Source organism: Zonotrichia leucophrys, chromosome 13 (assembly GCF_028769735.1).
Source record: "Zonotrichia leucophrys gambelii isolate GWCS_2022_RI chromosome 13, RI_Zleu_2.0, whole genome shotgun sequence".
Taxonomy (NCBI): domain Eukaryota; kingdom Metazoa; phylum Chordata; class Aves; order Passeriformes; family Passerellidae; genus Zonotrichia; species Zonotrichia leucophrys.
In genome coordinates, this window is record NC_088183.1 from 1,150,040 (window position 1) to 1,166,055 (window position 16,016).

At 49.7% G+C, this 16,016-nt stretch overlaps 1 protein-coding gene across 6 annotated transcripts in view; it reads left to right on the forward strand.

The window, feature by feature from the left end:
• The first annotated feature begins 7,382 nt into the window (after positions 1 to 7,382).
• PWWP2A (PWWP domain containing 2A) overlaps positions 7,383 to 16,016 on the forward strand; it is a 29,748-nt gene continuing 21,114 nt past the window's right edge. For all 6 annotated transcript variants that reach the window (XM_064725203.1, XM_064725200.1, XM_064725204.1 and 3 more), the window contains exon 1: positions 7,383 to 8,047. In XM_064725203.1, the coding sequence (XP_064581273.1) occupies positions 7,383 to 8,047 (665 nt within the window). The remainder of the gene's footprint in view (positions 8,048 to 16,016) is intronic.

Sequence of the window (16,016 nt, forward strand, 5' to 3'; positions counted from 1 at the left end):
TCCAGATCTCCAAACACAAGGGAGGAACCCTGGCTGAAGGGCAGATTGCTTTCAAACTGTGTCTGTAATTCCCAATCTTTTTCTCGGAACAAATACAATTACATGGGTACAGTTCATTTATTTCCCTTACATTTTTCCATCCCCTTTTATTCAGAAGTCAGGCTGAGCCTAAACAGAGGAAGCCTACAACCTTACAATCTTGCAGCAGAGCAGCCATTACTTCCTTTGCAGCATCAAGTACCTCTGTTGTGGTTTCACTTCTGTATTTTCTAAACTAGTATGAACTGTGCCTGGAAAAAACATTTTTTAGAGCATTTCTCGATGTTTTGGAAGCCTAACCTTGCCTACACCCAAGAGAAACAACCACACACTTGCATGCAGTTGTTCCAGTGAACAGAAATAAATGTAAGCTGGCAAAGGTATCTTTGGCCAGCAGAGTTTGTGCTGCTCAGCACGCTGGTTTCAGCAGCAGTGGGGACAGAACTGTTAAGAATAAAGTATTATCCAGCTCCAGCAGCACACCCTGGGCACTGCAGCTTGGGGCCTGCTCTGTGATAAGCCCCACATGGAGGATGAGATTAGGGCAACATACAGAAATATTGGCTGCACCAACACATTTCCTCAGAGGGTGGTGACTCAGTTGTTGAAGGCTTGCATTTTTGTTTTTATTATTTGCTGAAGGGTGAGTGGGGAGAGTTTCACTGGGCCAGCTCTGGAAAGAGGGTCAAGGGCAAGATCCAGCCCTGGTCCCAGGGAATGCAGTGAAAAGCACAAACAATGCTCTGCAAATCATCAAGATTGGCTCTAATTGCATTCATCTTCTGCCTTTGGAGCTGCTAACAGACAGATGTGCAGGAGCCACAGCTGAATGACCCCTGACAGAGATGTTCTCACTCCTGGCATTTGTCACTTTGTGGACTTGTCTGTGACAGGACCAAGGAAAAGGATTTTTTAGAGTTCCCATTCTGATTGCATCACTCCAGCTCTACACTCCCCAAAACTCTTGGACAAACAACATTTACTGTCTTTTTGCACAGATCACCACATGTCCTTATCAAATCTCTCATGTCAGTCATCTCTGCTGTGGCTTTGTGGAGCAGCTGCCAATCACCCACCCTGCCACCACAAATCCCAGTGCTCCATTGATTCCAGTATCACAGCCACAGCCTGTTTTGTTCTGGAGGTGATGGGATGCTTTTTCCCTGGCCTGAGTTAAAGAGAGTCTCTGAATGAGGCCAACACAATTCCCAACCATTGACAGTCCCGGAAAGGCAGCAGAGCAAGCTCTTGGTGTGAAGAATTCTTTCTCTTGATGTGCAAGCCCTTTGTAAATGGTGTTGCTCAGAGTCAGAATGTACAAGATTACCTGGGAGGAGAAATTAAAAACTGACCTGACTTTACCAAAGGAAGTGACTTGCAAAGGGCCATGCTGGGATTTGCAGGTGAGCTCTGACAGGAATTCAGGCTGGGCCTGGGCACTCCATAAATTGTTCCTACTTGGAATTGCATTAGGAAAGGGAGAGAAAAGACGCCACCAGATATCCATAAAATACAGGGATACATCTCTTGCTTGAAATACACTTGGCACAAGAGGTTCCACAAGAAACCAGAAGATGAGACAATGACAATAACCAAGGTCTGTAAGAGAACACAAAACTGACTGAGAGCAATCTGGGAGATAATTTCCTTACATATTCCCCCTCAACCCCTGTGATATTTTAAAGTAATAACGAACTTGCCATTTTTATTCATCACCAGGGTCCCTTCATTATTTTTATCCAGAATGCAAAAATACACAAAGCAGACAGGGACATGCAGTCCATTTTCTATCAAAATCAGAAAAATGAAAATACCTCCCTGTGATGACAGCACTTCTTTGCTCCCATCCCTCCCAGGAGAGCTGCAGACCTCAGGAAGACCTGGGACTTATTTTTTGGGTTGGCTTCTTTGGGTTTTGACTGAAAGACAAACTGCATGGCAAAGCTGAGCTTTCAATACTTTTGCTTTTTAAGCACGACTTTAAAAACTCGACTGCATTGTCATTTGTGCCCCACCCCTGCCTTTGGAACAGCTCCAAAAGGACCACAAGAGAGGCAGAGGGAGCAGTGTGGAACCCCAGGCTCTGCAGTGCCTCCATCACAGACTGAGCTCCCAGCAATACCCCGGTGCAGCCCCTGCGAGTTCTGAGTGACATGGAGAAGCAGGTAATGTTACTTGGTTTTACTCAGGTAAACCACGAGGGCAAGCTGCCTTCAGGAGGGACAGCCTGTTACAGGCCCTTTTGAAATCTCCCTAGAAAAGTCCACCACCAATTTGTCTCTTTTGGGGACCACCTGCAGTGCTGGGCTCTGGTCTGCAGCCAGCCCATTTCCAATTGTTGTATGTCACACAATGTCGAGCTGGAAAACACATTTGTCTCCACCAGTCAATTTACTGAAATCCATGCAATTGTTGAAGTCAAACAATTAGCAAGAAAGCTGAATACCTCAGTAATTCTTCATTTAAGGAGAGAAATGAGTTTGTAATTTATGGAATAACTTGATGCATCTGAAAGACCAATTTTCTGATCCCTGTGTCATTGTCAAGGCTAACATTCAGCACTTACACAGCACTTCATCCTCAAGTTGTTTTTAAACCTTCACTATAATTAAACCACATCACTCTTTGTGGATGAAATGTTATTGTCCATTTTTCACAGCCAGCAGAGCTGAGGCTCCACGTAGGTGCCAAGGAGAAGGACACAGTGACACAGGCAGCTGGCAGCTGCTCCTCCAGCTCGGATGTACAAGGGATCCAAATCATTCCCAGTCAATTCCATTTCCTCCCTTGTCCTGTCCCTTGAGCTCGGTCAGCAACCAACCCCAGCCTGTGTAGGATTCTCACTCCTATAATTGAGGTGTTTTACCCTTCGTGCTGTTCCTATTTGAAACAGGGTTCATCTCCAGGGACCACAGGTGAGGGAAGGTCCCACCTCACCAGTTGGGCACTCTTGATGTGAGCAGGGCTTGGCTGCAGATGTAGAATAAATCAGAAACACCACAAGGAACAAAGAAGTTGCTCTGACATATTTATGGCTAAAGAGACTTCTGTAATTTCTCAGAAGACTTTAATGAGAAATTCTCTATTAATAACCAAGCTGCCTTGCCCACAGCAGAGTTTGGCCTCCCCATCTGTCCTGGCTCCAGTGATGATGCCCATTTTCCCTGAATGGAGAAGTCCATGGAGATGGAGTGTGGCTGCCAGCAGCACCTGCAGCTGCACAGGCTGCAGAAGAAGGCAGGAACCAGGCAGAGTAGAGATAAGACAGGAAGTACCTTCAGACTCCATTTCCTCACAATTACCAAGTGAGATCTCAGCAGTGAGACAGTGCCAGTCCTTCAGCCCAAGGGCTCACAATTACCATCTTTTTAAAGCACCCCCAGCTCTGGAAATTGATTTCAATCAATTCTCCATATGGACATTAGATTAAGCCCCACTCATTGACTTCATCTCTTGTTCACAAGAAATGCAGCACATAATTGACTTTTCAGATTGCAGGGCAGAGTTCTGGGGCATGTGAGACTGCAGTGAGGTTTCCCAAATCCTTTAATGCTCATCCCTAAACCCAACAAAATGAGCTCTGTGTTCACAGGGCCATGGAAATCAGTTACCAACATTACAGGAGAGACTGATGATTTTCTCACCCCAAACTAACTTTCTGTAATAATTCACTAACAAATTTCAATCCAGCTTAAATATAATTAACAATGGTTGTAAGAGCATTACTTTCCCAATCTGTTAGAGGAGCAGTGAGTTTTCAGCACACAACCAAGACCCAGATTTATGTTCACTTTATTTGCCTGTATCCCTCTGCATTGCTCACATGCAGTGGTTTTCACTGGTTACACTCTTTAACTTAGAAAGCCTTGAACATTCCCCACCAGCATTCGTGCCTTGAAAATGCTGACTGGTGGATTTATTAGCACTGTGCCAAGCTGTGAACACTAGACCTGGCTCGGGGAGGTTTGGTGGCCCTGCCCAGGGCCACAGGAAGCTGCTGTCACTGTGGCAGGCTCAGGAAGCCACCACGACTGCAGCTGGGATTGAGCAGGGCAGCAGAGCTCTGTGCTCCTGCAGCAGAGCCTGCAAAGGCTGCAGTGAGGATAAAACCCCATCCTGGAACGTGGGGAGCCCCAAAGCCTCAGAGGGGCTGCTGGAACTGCAGACTGAGAACCTCCTCTCTAGAACTCCTGCACCCCAGTGCTGGTATCAGGACAGGGATCTGCTGTGCCTCCAAGACAAACTGTCCCTGTGAATGCACACAGAGAGCCCTGCGTGCCACTCTGAGACGGATGAGCTGCAGCAGGGACAGCTCAGGCAGCCTGGACGCTGCAGCCCCTGGGATTCCAGCAGCACCTCGAGTTCCAGCCACTGGGCAAATCCAGGGCCAGCTCCTGTGGAGCTGCTGACCCAGCCTGGCTCTGAGGGAGCTGAGGGAAGCTGCAGTCACAGGTTTGGCTGCACTGGAACCCTGGTTACTGTCCGTTTGTGAGGATTGCTCCTCAAAGCCCTGCACTGGCAGTGGCTCCTTCATGGCACTGCACTTCCAGGGAACTGGGTGCCCAGAGTGATGTTCCCACTGTTCAGCACCTGAAAACTCCACATCCCATTAGTTATTACTCAAGTACTCAGACCTGCTGGGACTGCTCACACCTCCAGAGTGGAGTTTCCTGACAGAGCAAATCAATATCACTAACGCTGAGTTTAGAGGTTCCTCATGTCCCACACAAACAATTCCATTTCCATGGGTGCCATGCACAAACTCCAGCTGGATCTGCTGCTCCCCCACATCCCCTCACTCTCTCCACCCAAACTCATCTTCCTCAGCTACCCAACACATCTTTATGGAGCTCACCTCCATTTTTCCTGACTTCATTTTATTGTTTTATTCCCTCCGATTGTCTCCTTGCCCTCTGTAATTTATAGTTTCTTCACTCCATTTCTGTCCTTCCTGCCACTTGCTGAACACAGAGAGACTTGTTTTAATTTACAGAGAGTGTGGTACTGCAATCTGTTTCATTAACTTAATTAGTTTTATTTTGGCAGTTTCTAAAGGTTCCAGGATAGAAAAAAAGACTCCAACTCTGCAATCACTCTGCAGACCAGTCTCTGTAAGGCAAATCCTGTCTTAAGGAGATTACAGGTTAGATTTGAAATAAATAGAAATTAAATGATGATCAAAGGTATTTGGGATGGAAAAAATATATAGTGAGAGCTTTTTTGTTAAATTGATGATGTTCCATCCTGCATCCACATGCCTATGTTGGTGAGGTTGAATTTTGGAGTTACCTGTGGTACGGTATTTCTGCAGGGCAATATTCTGTGCTATAAATATCCTTATTTACCTCTTTTTAAAAGCACACACAGCACCTTTCAACATTCAAAGGAGCCGTTTATGTTTTATTTTGATCCCTCAGTAGGGTCAAACATATAATCTGCTGTTACTGCAGTGAAGCAGAGAACAAGCCATACACCCACTCTATTCCCTATGGAGCGCAGGAATTGCCGGCCACTCCAGGGGATCGACAACACAACAATTTGCATTTGAATGTCTTCCATGAGCAGCACCTGCTGAAAAGGTGCGTTCCAGCAGAAGACTTGCAAGAAGAAATCTTCCATTTTATGCCCATTCTTTACACAAACCCGGGCTTAACATAACAAAGAGCCTGCTGGGCTGAGCTGTTGGATCAGAGCATCCCATCAGCTCCAGGGCTGAGTAGTTCTAGTTTCTTTTTGTGTTAGTTGGGAATTTCTTGTAGGCTCAGGATTTACGGGCCCGTTCTCTGCTCAGCATCCACAGGGAGGGGAATAGAATGAGCGCACAGAATGGAAACACCATCACAGGATAAACCCCCGTGCTCGGTGGCCAAGGCCGGGACCCTGCTGGGCTCCCTCGGTGCCTGAAGGTGTCTGGAGCCCGGCGTTAGCAAACTGTGTCTGTGAGTGTGAGTGTCCTGAGGGCACAATCCCGGGTGTGTGTGAGTGTCCCGAGGGCACAATCCCGGGTGAGTGTGAGTGTCCTGAGGGCAGAATCCCGGGTGTGTGTGAGTGTCCTGAGGGCACAATCCCGGGTGTGTGTGAATGTCCTGAGGGCACAATCCTGGGTGAGTGTGAGTGTCCTGAGGGCACAATCCCAGATGTGTGTGAATGTCCTGAGGGCACAATCCCAGGTGTGTGTGAATGTCCTGAGGGCAGAAACCCTGGTGTGTGTGAGTGTCCTGAGGGCACAATCCCGGGTGTGTGTGAGTGTCCTGAGGGCAGAACCGGAGCGCTGCCCGGGATTTGGGGCCGGCCGGGGCTCGGGGTAGCCGCTGCACTGGGAGGAAATCATTCACTCCTTTTCTCCCCTTCTGAGTCATTTCCAGCTGATGTGCCTAATTCATGGTGCTTAACACTTTAAAATGCCCATTTAGCTCACAAAAGGCACCAGTCCCTCTGCCTGGGACAGGTGAGGGCAGCAGGGGGGGGGGTCAGACATTGATCTGTAGTGACCAGGGACCGGAGCCAGGGAAGGGCTGGGGCTGTGCCAGGGGAGGTCAGGCTGGATTTTGGGAAAGGTTCTGATTCCTCCAAGGGTGCTGGCACTGCCCAGGCTCCCCAGGGATGGGCACAGCCTGAGGCTGCCAGAGCTCCAGGAGGGCTTGGACAGCGCTCCAGGGATGCACAGGGGGGATTGCTGGGGTGTCTGTGCAGGGACAGGAGCTGGGCTGGATGATCCTGTGGGTCCCTTCCAGCCCAGCGTGTTCTGTGATACCCCCGCTCTCCAGTGTCACCCCCTCAGTGCTCCCCAGCACGGGACCAGCCGCTCCCCTGCCCGCGGTGCACAACGCGGCAGCAGCGCCGGGCTGTGCTCCGCGGGGGAGCCGCTCCAGGAAGATCCCCCGGGGGGGTGACCTGACCACACCGAGAAGCGACGCGACCCCTCCGAGGGGAACCCGTCTCCCACAGCCAGCCTCCCGCCCTCGCCATCTTCCCCCGCGCTCTCCCCGGCCCCGCGACAGGCACTTGGCGCCGCCAATCACCGGCCTCCCTGGGGAGCGACGCCTCCCTCCACCAATCAGAGGGCGGAGCAGCTCCAGCAGCCCCACCTCTCCCCTCCCCGGTGGCCTATAAAGCGTTAAACCACGCCCCCTCTTCCCCTTCCCGGCTCTGCACTGAATGAAGCCCCCGCTGGCCAACGAGAAGTTCCTGCGGGGCTGGATGGACAGGTGCGCTGTCCAATAGAAGCGCAGCATTGCTGCGCGTCCGCCAATAGGACGCCATCTGCGGGCGCGGGGGGCGGGCTCTCCCTCCCCGCGGGCCGTGGCCGTCGCTCCCGCTGCTGGAGGGAGGCGGCGGAGAAAATGGCGGCCATGGCTGCGGAGGCGGCGGCGACTGCGGCGGTGCCGGGGGACGGCGGGGCCGGCGAGGCCGAGCCCGAGATGGAGCCGATCCCGGGCAGCGAGGCCGGCGCGGACCCTCTACCGGCCGTCAGCGAGGCCGTGGAGTCGGCGGTGCCGGATGGCGAGGAGGCCGACGGCGGCAAGGCCGAGGAGCCGCCGCCGGTGCAGCGCGCCCGAAGCCCCGGCGGGACTCGCGAGCCGGACGCGGGAAGGACGGAGGAGCCGCCGCCGCCGCGCAGCCCGGGGGTGGAATCGCCGCGGGCCGAGCCCCGCGCAGCGCCCAGCCCGGGCTGCTCGGAGCCGCCGCAGCCCTGCCCGCCGCCCGAGCCGGCCCGGGAGCCGCCGCAGCCCTGCCCGCCGGCTGCCGGGGGCTCCGCGGGGCCCGGGGAGGAGCCGCCCCGGCCGGAGGAGGAGGAGCCGGATGCTGCTGCTGCCGCCGCCGCCGCGGTGGAGCCCGAGCCGGCGGTGCCCGCGGCCCCGGGCGGAGGGGAGGCGGAGGTGCCGGCGCTGCTGCCCGGCTCCGAGGTGCGGGTCACCCTGGACCACATCATCGAGGACGCCCTGGTGGTCTCGTTCCGGCTGGGAGAGAAGCTTTTTTCCGGGGTCCTCATGGACCTCTCGAAAAGGTGAGAGCTCGGGGGGAGCCGAGCCCGAGCCCCCACCCAGCGCCGAGCCCGGGAGCGCTCCCGGAGCCGCCGGGGGCGGGATGGGGGCGGCCCTGCCGGGAGCCTCGTGGGCTCTGCACCTTCCCTTCCATCCCATCCTATCCCCATCCCCATCCCATCGCTCCCCATCCCATCCCAGCCCTCCTCTGCCCCGGGCCGAGCAGCTCCTGCCCCCGCGTCCTCCCGGGGGAGCGGAGCCGCAGCTCTCGAGCATCCTCCTCTTCCTCCTCCTCGACCCTTCAGCCGGGGGTGGGCAGGGCCCCTCCCGCCCGGGGAGAGGCAAACGGGAGCGCCGGGAGAGGGGCGAGCACACGGGCACAGCCCTGGGGCTTGCCCGGGGCTCCAGAGCATCCCTGCGTGCCGGGAGCAGCACCCGGGCTCCGAGCCTGGCCTTTATTGCCCTCTTTGTACAGAACCAGAGCTCTCATTGCCCTGCTCGCTCGGGCTTACATTGCCTAGGTAACCTTCTTTTTCAGTACATACTATTTTCCAGAATAATGGTTTTCCAGCCAGGCTCTTGCAGTTGTTAATTAGTACTGATTGCTCCTTGTACCCAGTGGACGGGGTGAAGTTTCATGGTTCTTGAATATCCTTGTGGACTGGGGGATTTTTATGTATCTCTGAATAACTTATCAGACAGCAGGGTTTGGGGTTTGCTGTTTTTCACTGCCTTTCAATAGTGAGATGCTCTTGGGAGACCAGAAATCATGGTACCTTACAAACAATCTAGGTTCTATCAGCAGGTGAAAATTCTTCTTCATCTTAGTGGGTTTTTCCCTAGGCATGTAAGGACTCTGCAAGTTCATGAGAGAAAAGTGAAATGTAACAAGGTTATTATTTAAAATAATCGGTATGTAAAATATGCAGCACTTTTCTCCCTCAGATTTAAGCTGTGTGTGGACATATGTCTTTTATCACTCCTTTTATGTTGTTAGTAGCTGTTCAGCAACTTCCTGCAGTATTAATATTGTCAGTGCTGCCTAAAGGGAGCTTGTGGCACTCCTGGCTTGGGCCTCAGTGCGAGGCTGGGGTTTGATCCAAAGGCCTTGTCTGACCCCCAAGTTTTGGATAATGTCAGGGAGTGACGAGTTCAGTCTGTCGCTTGATGAGGTGTGAAATGCTGAGCAAAACTCCAGCCACTTGTGGGCTCAAACAGCATCTCAGATCCGGGCAGGAGGCGACGCAGATGAGGTGTGATCCTGGGTAACACCAACTCTTTTGTAGGTTTGAAGCTGTCCCTGCTGAATGCCATGGTTGCTCTGGGCAAAGAGTGCAGGGAAATGCCAGCTTCTCCTTTTCTCCTGAAAGGGCTCCTGTCCTCCTAAACACCCCCTGGCCACAAACATCCCCGTTTTCCCAGGCTCCGGTGCACAGGCAGCAGATCTGCAGCCCTTTGCAGCAGAAGTCACTTTGCAGGCTGGCTGCTGCTGCTGTGCCTCGGTGGGAGCATCTGCAGCCTGCCTGGGTCCAGGGCAGCTCCTGGACAAAGCTGTGCCCTGGGAGCTGTGCAGAGCCGTGCAGGAAGGCTGGCCCTCCCAGCTTCTCTTGCCAGTGGAGCCTTTTTCCTTCAGAGGTGCTTTTACATGGCAATCCAGGAGGGCAGGTTTGAATTCTCAAAGCCAAGCTCTGCAGAGGGCCTGGACAAGAAGAACTGAGTTATGAGACATAATATTGTATATTGTATATACTGTAATATTGGGCTGGTGACAGCAAAACGTTGGTAGATAACAGGAGTCTCTTATCAAATGTCTCAGAGCAGGAAATGCAGTGGGAAACGAGCTCTAGAAATAGTCCAAGAAATTCCTACCTCTAAGAAATCGAAGCATTATTTAAAAAAGTGTTACCTGTGTGTCCAACAATTCCATTTTATCACTTCTGTGGTGACTAACAGGTGGTATTGTGTAGGTGACAGCTTTTCCTTATATCTGTTTATTTTTGTTTGGTGTAGCAGCACCTGCACTTGCAGAACATGAATATTTTTCATGAACTTCCTTCTGTGTCTGTGGCAGGCCCTGGAATTCTTGTCATAAGTTTTTCCACTGGGCCAAAAGGAAAAAAGAAGGGCAGGGTTAAATGAAAGGCACCTAAATTCCATGCATTTACATGACAACACTGGGATTTCCAGCATGGGATGTGAGTGGTTGCTGAAATCTGTCTCATTCAAATGCATGGGAGTAATCTCAATTTTCCTAATGCCAAAGGGATCAATATTTTAAGACTGACAGTTTTTACTAAGTAAAAGTGACAATTTGTATTAGAATTTGCTCATTCAGTAGCTTCCAAAAGTGGCTGTGTTCACTGCACATGCTAATGCTGTGTTCACTGTATGACCAGAAGGAAATAATTCCTATTCCTGTTTGGATTTTAATTCCTCTTTCCCCCCTGCACCCTCCAGAGCAGTGAAGGTGCTTCTTCCATACAGTTCTAGGAAGAGTAAGTTTAAGTGACTATTTTAAAAACCTGTTCACTGTGTCCTTTTTTGTCTTCTTAAGTAATTTTCTGAATTACTTGAACTCCACAATGAAAGAAAAGCAAAAATATCCCCATTTATTGTGATTTTAAAGGGTTTTTTGGCTGTTTTTTCACTTTTTCCATTGTTGAGATGGTGCCCTGACTTTGCATTTTATTCTTGGTGACATTGATGTGGGGTCAGTGTAGAATACACTTGGTGTGTATTCTTGGTGTGCAGTCAGTGATATTTGTGTGAGGGGCTGATTCCCTCTCCCACCCCCTGTAAATGGGATGTCCCTTTAGGGGTTTGTGCACAAGCCCTGGGTGCTGAGTGGGCTTTATTCCTGCATTTACTGGGGTTAAGGAGGCCCTTCCCTGCCTGCCCCAATGGCCATCTCCTGGTCCTGCTGCCCAGGGAGTTCTGCAGACCAGCAGAGAGCAGGAACCCACATGTCCTGAGTGCCAGCTCTGTTTGTTGTGCAGTAAATCCTCCTCTGGAGAGGAGCATGTCCCCACTTTGCTTACTCTGCAGGCTCATTGCACAAATCAGGGATGTGTTCCTACTGTTAAACTTCATTAGTGCTGCTGCCATTACCTCTTAAGTGCTTTCCTGCTGCCAGGGTGAGGCTCTGCTGGGGGTTCTGGGCTGGATGTGCCTGATGGAGAGAGACAGGGAATGGAGCAGGAATGGCTGGGGAAAAACTCAGCATATCCAGGGCTGATCCCACAGCTGGGCAGCAGGACAGGGGGAATCCTGAGACCCCACCTGCAGAGCTGCCCAGCCCTGGCCCAGCACGGAGCTGGAGCTGTGCAGAGACCCAGAGGAGGCTCCAGGCTGCTGAGGGGGCTGCAAGGGGCATCCTCCCCATGGAGATGGGCTGGCAGAGCTGGGGATGCTCATTCTGCAGAGGAGAACGTTGTGTGGAGACCTCACAGCACCTAACAGAGTCTGGAGGGGCTGCAGGGAGGCTGGAGAGGGAACTTCATCAGGAACTGGAGTGGCAGGACAAGGGGAATGGCTCCCACTGCCAGATGGTGGGATGTTGGGAATTAGGAATTGTTCCCTGGCAGGGTGGGCAGGCCCTGGCACAGGTGCCCAGAGCAGCTGGGGCTGCCCCTGGATCCCTGGCAGTGCCCAGGGCCAGGCTGGACAGGGCTGGGAGCACCTGGGACAGTGGGAGGGGTCCCTGCCATGGCAGGGGTGGCCCTGGGTGGGATTTAAGGTCCCTTCCAGCCCATCCTGGTTCTGTGGGGTTTAAAGTCGCAGTGAGCAGCTGTAGCTGGCATTGCTCACTCCCTGTTTGCTCAGGGGACAGGAGATGTCCATCCCACCTGCTGGCTCAGGGTAAATCCTGCTCTGCACCTGGAGGAAGTTGGTGGGAGGGAAATACCTGAGAATTGTAGCATTTGTAAATCTTAAAGCACAGGATTAAGAAGTTGTGGTTTTGGTTTGATCTTCTGAAGATTGGATAATTATTTCTGTGTGTATTTTTTTTTACCTCTCTAAAGATTAGGGGAGGAGGGGGGATTAAATTTATGTTCCGTTGTTTTGCCAACAGTCAAGACTTGGCCTATTTATTGCTTTATCATTTAACTGAAATTGTCCTTCTAATCCTGCAGATGTGAAGGATGTGTCTTGTCTTCACTAAACCTGTTCCCTTCTGACTTGTGTGTGTTCATAATAGTTCTTGAACAAGAGAGAGAGAGAGCAAAAAGTTCTTTTGTGACCTGAGAGCCTTGGTTAGATATCCAGAAGATGTTCAGGGTGTTTCTTGTAGACATATGTTTGAAATTATGTCTTTATTGGGCTTTGGTTATGGAGGATAAGGAAGGACTTCCTGCTCCAAGGTGTGCATGAGCTGTGTGATGAAAATAAACTTTTATAGGCAATTTGCAATGCTTACAATCCCAGAAGCAGTTTGCAGGTACAGCTCTGACTCTTGAATCCTGTGCTTTTCCCAGTTTGTTAATTCAGCTTTTGCTGCAAGGGAATGATGTGAGAAGGAAGCAGCAGAAGCTTGAAAAACGTGAAAATTTCTCCCTGCTCTTTGATTTAATAACCAGGGGCTGCAGGTGCTCATCCTGGTCTGGGAAGGACTGGGGTTTGTAGGATGCCTGTTTGATGCACATTGTTAACAGTACAGAAATGTCTGTGGCTCAGGCTTGTGTGTTTTGGTTTATTTTATTTTAAAACTTGCACTCAGTTCCCAAGGTCCCCACACCTCGTCCCTCGCCCTCTTTGATTTCTCAGGAGCCCAGAGGAACTTGGTGAAATTCTGGCATTTAAGGAGAAGCCCCAGCATTTCTTTAATGTTTATTTTTATTGTCCCCAGAACGTGGGAAGCTCGGGTGTGATCAGAGTGTGGTTCAGAGGGTAATTCAGGTGTCTTTAGCTGGTGACTGAGATTTTATTGAAGGTGTCAAGTGCAGCCTCACTTAGAGGGTAGGGTTAGAACTGGGCTCTGGATTGGGCCTCAGGCTCTCCTTTCCTGAGGGAATCTGTGTCTCCAGCTGTTCTGTGTTGGTCTGGGATGTGACAGAGGATGGCTGACTGGTCTTCCTTGTGGAACTCTCTGTGTTCCAGCAGCATGGCCTCTCCTGCCTTCTCAGGGTTCCTTGCCTTGGTTCAAGGTGTTAAAGCAGGGCAGGGATGAAATTTTCAGTCTGCATTCAGTTTATTTTCTGTTATGGGACTGATGAATCTTGGCCATCTTGACGCTTCAGTTCATCCATTATTTAATGGTATCATTCTCTTCCATATGTCCTGGTCTGGCATATGGATGTTCCTGAGGAGTATATTCAAGGTATAATCCTTCAAAATAGATCACAGCCAATGTATCAGCAAAGTGTCTGCTTCAAATGCAACTGACAGCTAATAATGGCAACAGATGTAAAAATTAAAAGATATTGCAGTTTAAACAGGCCTTCAGCTTTATGGATGTGCCAGTAAAGTGATGGTAATGGTAATTATTAATGGAAAGCCTAAACTCAGAGCATCCTGTCTTTTCTTCCTGCTGTGCTGTTCCAGAGTGTCACTCACACTGCAGTCCTTTGCCATGGGTTCAGAGCTCTCAGTGAAATGTGCATTTTCTAAGCTATTTAGCGTGGTGCACATTGCTCAGGAGGTGAATAAACCATGGTTTGGCTTCTGGCAATGCTTTTTTCAGAAAGGTGCCTGCACTTAAAGCAATATATTCCATCTTGTGCTTTATCACACCAAGTAAATCCTTCATTAAAAATAGGTTGTTGCATAATCTGTGTTTTCAATGCAGGTTATTTTGAGGAGTTCTGCAAAACTTTGTGTTCAAATAGCTATGATCTAACTGTGTATTACATGGAATGTTATAATTTAAAGCCTCAGTTTAGATGCATGAAATACATATCCATAGTTCTTTCAGCATATTATTATACTCCTGGAACTTCCATCCATGCAGTAAAAATGCCTTCAGCTGTTGCTTGTCCTGGCTTTTGCAGAACACCGAGGTTGAACTTGGGTACAAGAGCAGAAAAGGTAACAGGAGATTTCTGATCAGCCCTTTACCACAGACTGAACACTTGAACACAAGTTTCTCTGCTTCGTTAATATCAGTTCAATGTGTCCAGAGACAAATGGGGAATAGTTCTGAACCTGCTCAGGGGCTTCACTCCTTTGGCAGAGCAAGGGGCTTTTCATTTCTCTCCCTTTGAGTAGGGAAGTCAGACATTGGAGAACTTAAAGCTTTAGGTACTAATGTAAAACACTTTCCCCCAGGGAGTGTTGTTTATGTACAAACAGTAATAAGTTAAAATGGGATTTGTTCTGTATCTCTCATGGTTATTTCTGAAAAAATACTCTTTAACTGTTCTGTTTTGCATATAAATTGAACAGTAATATGCATTCATTGTGGTAATTCTGCTGCAGGATTTAGGTTTGAAAGAAGTGGCTTTGCTTTCCTTAAGTACTTAAGTTTATATGTCTGTAATACAAAACTCTCTGGCTTTAAATGACAGAGGTTTGGGTTTGGTACCCAAACTGGCTTTGGGATGCCATGGCTGCCTATTAATTAACTTGCAGCTGGCAAACTGAAAATGAAGCCTCCCTGTTTTTACCCTATTTCTGTCTCTGCACACCCTGGTCAATTGAAAGCTCCTCTCAGTGTAAATATCATTGCAGTGCCGGAATTGATCAGGCTCTCAGTTCAGTACAGGTCCTGGTGTCCTGTTGCTATTTCTGTCTCCATGAAAATGTACATTTTGCAATGGATCTACAGCAGAGATCCTGCTGATTGCCCTGGTTACTTGAAAACCTCTGAGAAATGAGTTTTATACATCACACCCATCCTGCCTTAGAGGTGCATTCTCAAGGCAGATCAGAGCTGGGACACCCTTGCAGGGGGAGCTGGCTCTGATTTCCCTGGGTAGGGAGCAGCAGGGCTCAGCTTCCCAGCACTGCCTGGCACTGAGGCTGCAATTCCTATTCCTGAGGGTGGTTTTCTAACACTTGCCTTTAGTGAATGGTGCCATTCCTTGGGCTGTGGTGTCTGGGGTAGGAGTGTTACAGACTCAGGAGTGGGCTGGGCAGGGAGCAGCTGCAGCTTGGGCACCAGGGGATTTTTATTTTAAGCAAACAGCAATTGCAGTATAGCTCTACTTTCATCCGGAAAAGCCTATTCTTGAAATCTTGTGGGGTAAGGTGATATTTAGGATCAGTATATTGAAAAAATTATTTTGTTGTTGGAATAAAGACAAGGTAATTACTTGTAGAGCTTAAACATGGAAGGTGTGACGAAAGGAGCCTGTTGGAGTCTCACTGTGGGGAACTGGAATTCTGCTCAGGGCTGATCTAGTGCCAGCCATGACTGACTGGGGGATCAGTAAATGTCATGATACAACTCAGCTGTGTGCCTTGGAGATTTTAATTTTGTTTTCTACAGATGCCTTGTGGTCCTCCATCTCTGTGGCAGAGGAACCAAATGCTTTTGCAGCTTTTCTCTCTAACTACTAACACAACTAACTAGTTCAGCCTTGCAGCTGGTGTGACAAAAACTGCTGTGGGTGTATGAGAAGTATTTCTCTTCAAGGTCCATCAGCCAGGTGTGTGAAGATAGGCCTGGAGATTCTGGTACATGCAATAAACACTTGTGCTTGCTGCAGAACTAATTTAGATGCTGTGTCATGCCTTGTCCTGAAGAGGTTTAAGCTCACGTCTTCATTCTGCTGCTTCTCTTAGGAAAAAATAAATCCCTCTTTTCTTACCTTGTTCTTTGTCTTTATTCTTTCCTGTAACCTTTACTGTTTCATTTGCAAGTTTTTCTGCCATTGTTTTCTCTTCTTTGTTTTTGTTTCATTCTTCCAAGTTGCTGGAGGACTTGGTTAGCCAGGGAGAAAACAGTGATAATCCAAAACTGTTTATAGATACAGTCTGCTGTTGGGTGAGAAGACACAATACACTGAGCTGTTGGAAATGATGATCATTCCCTTGGCTTACCAAATATATTCT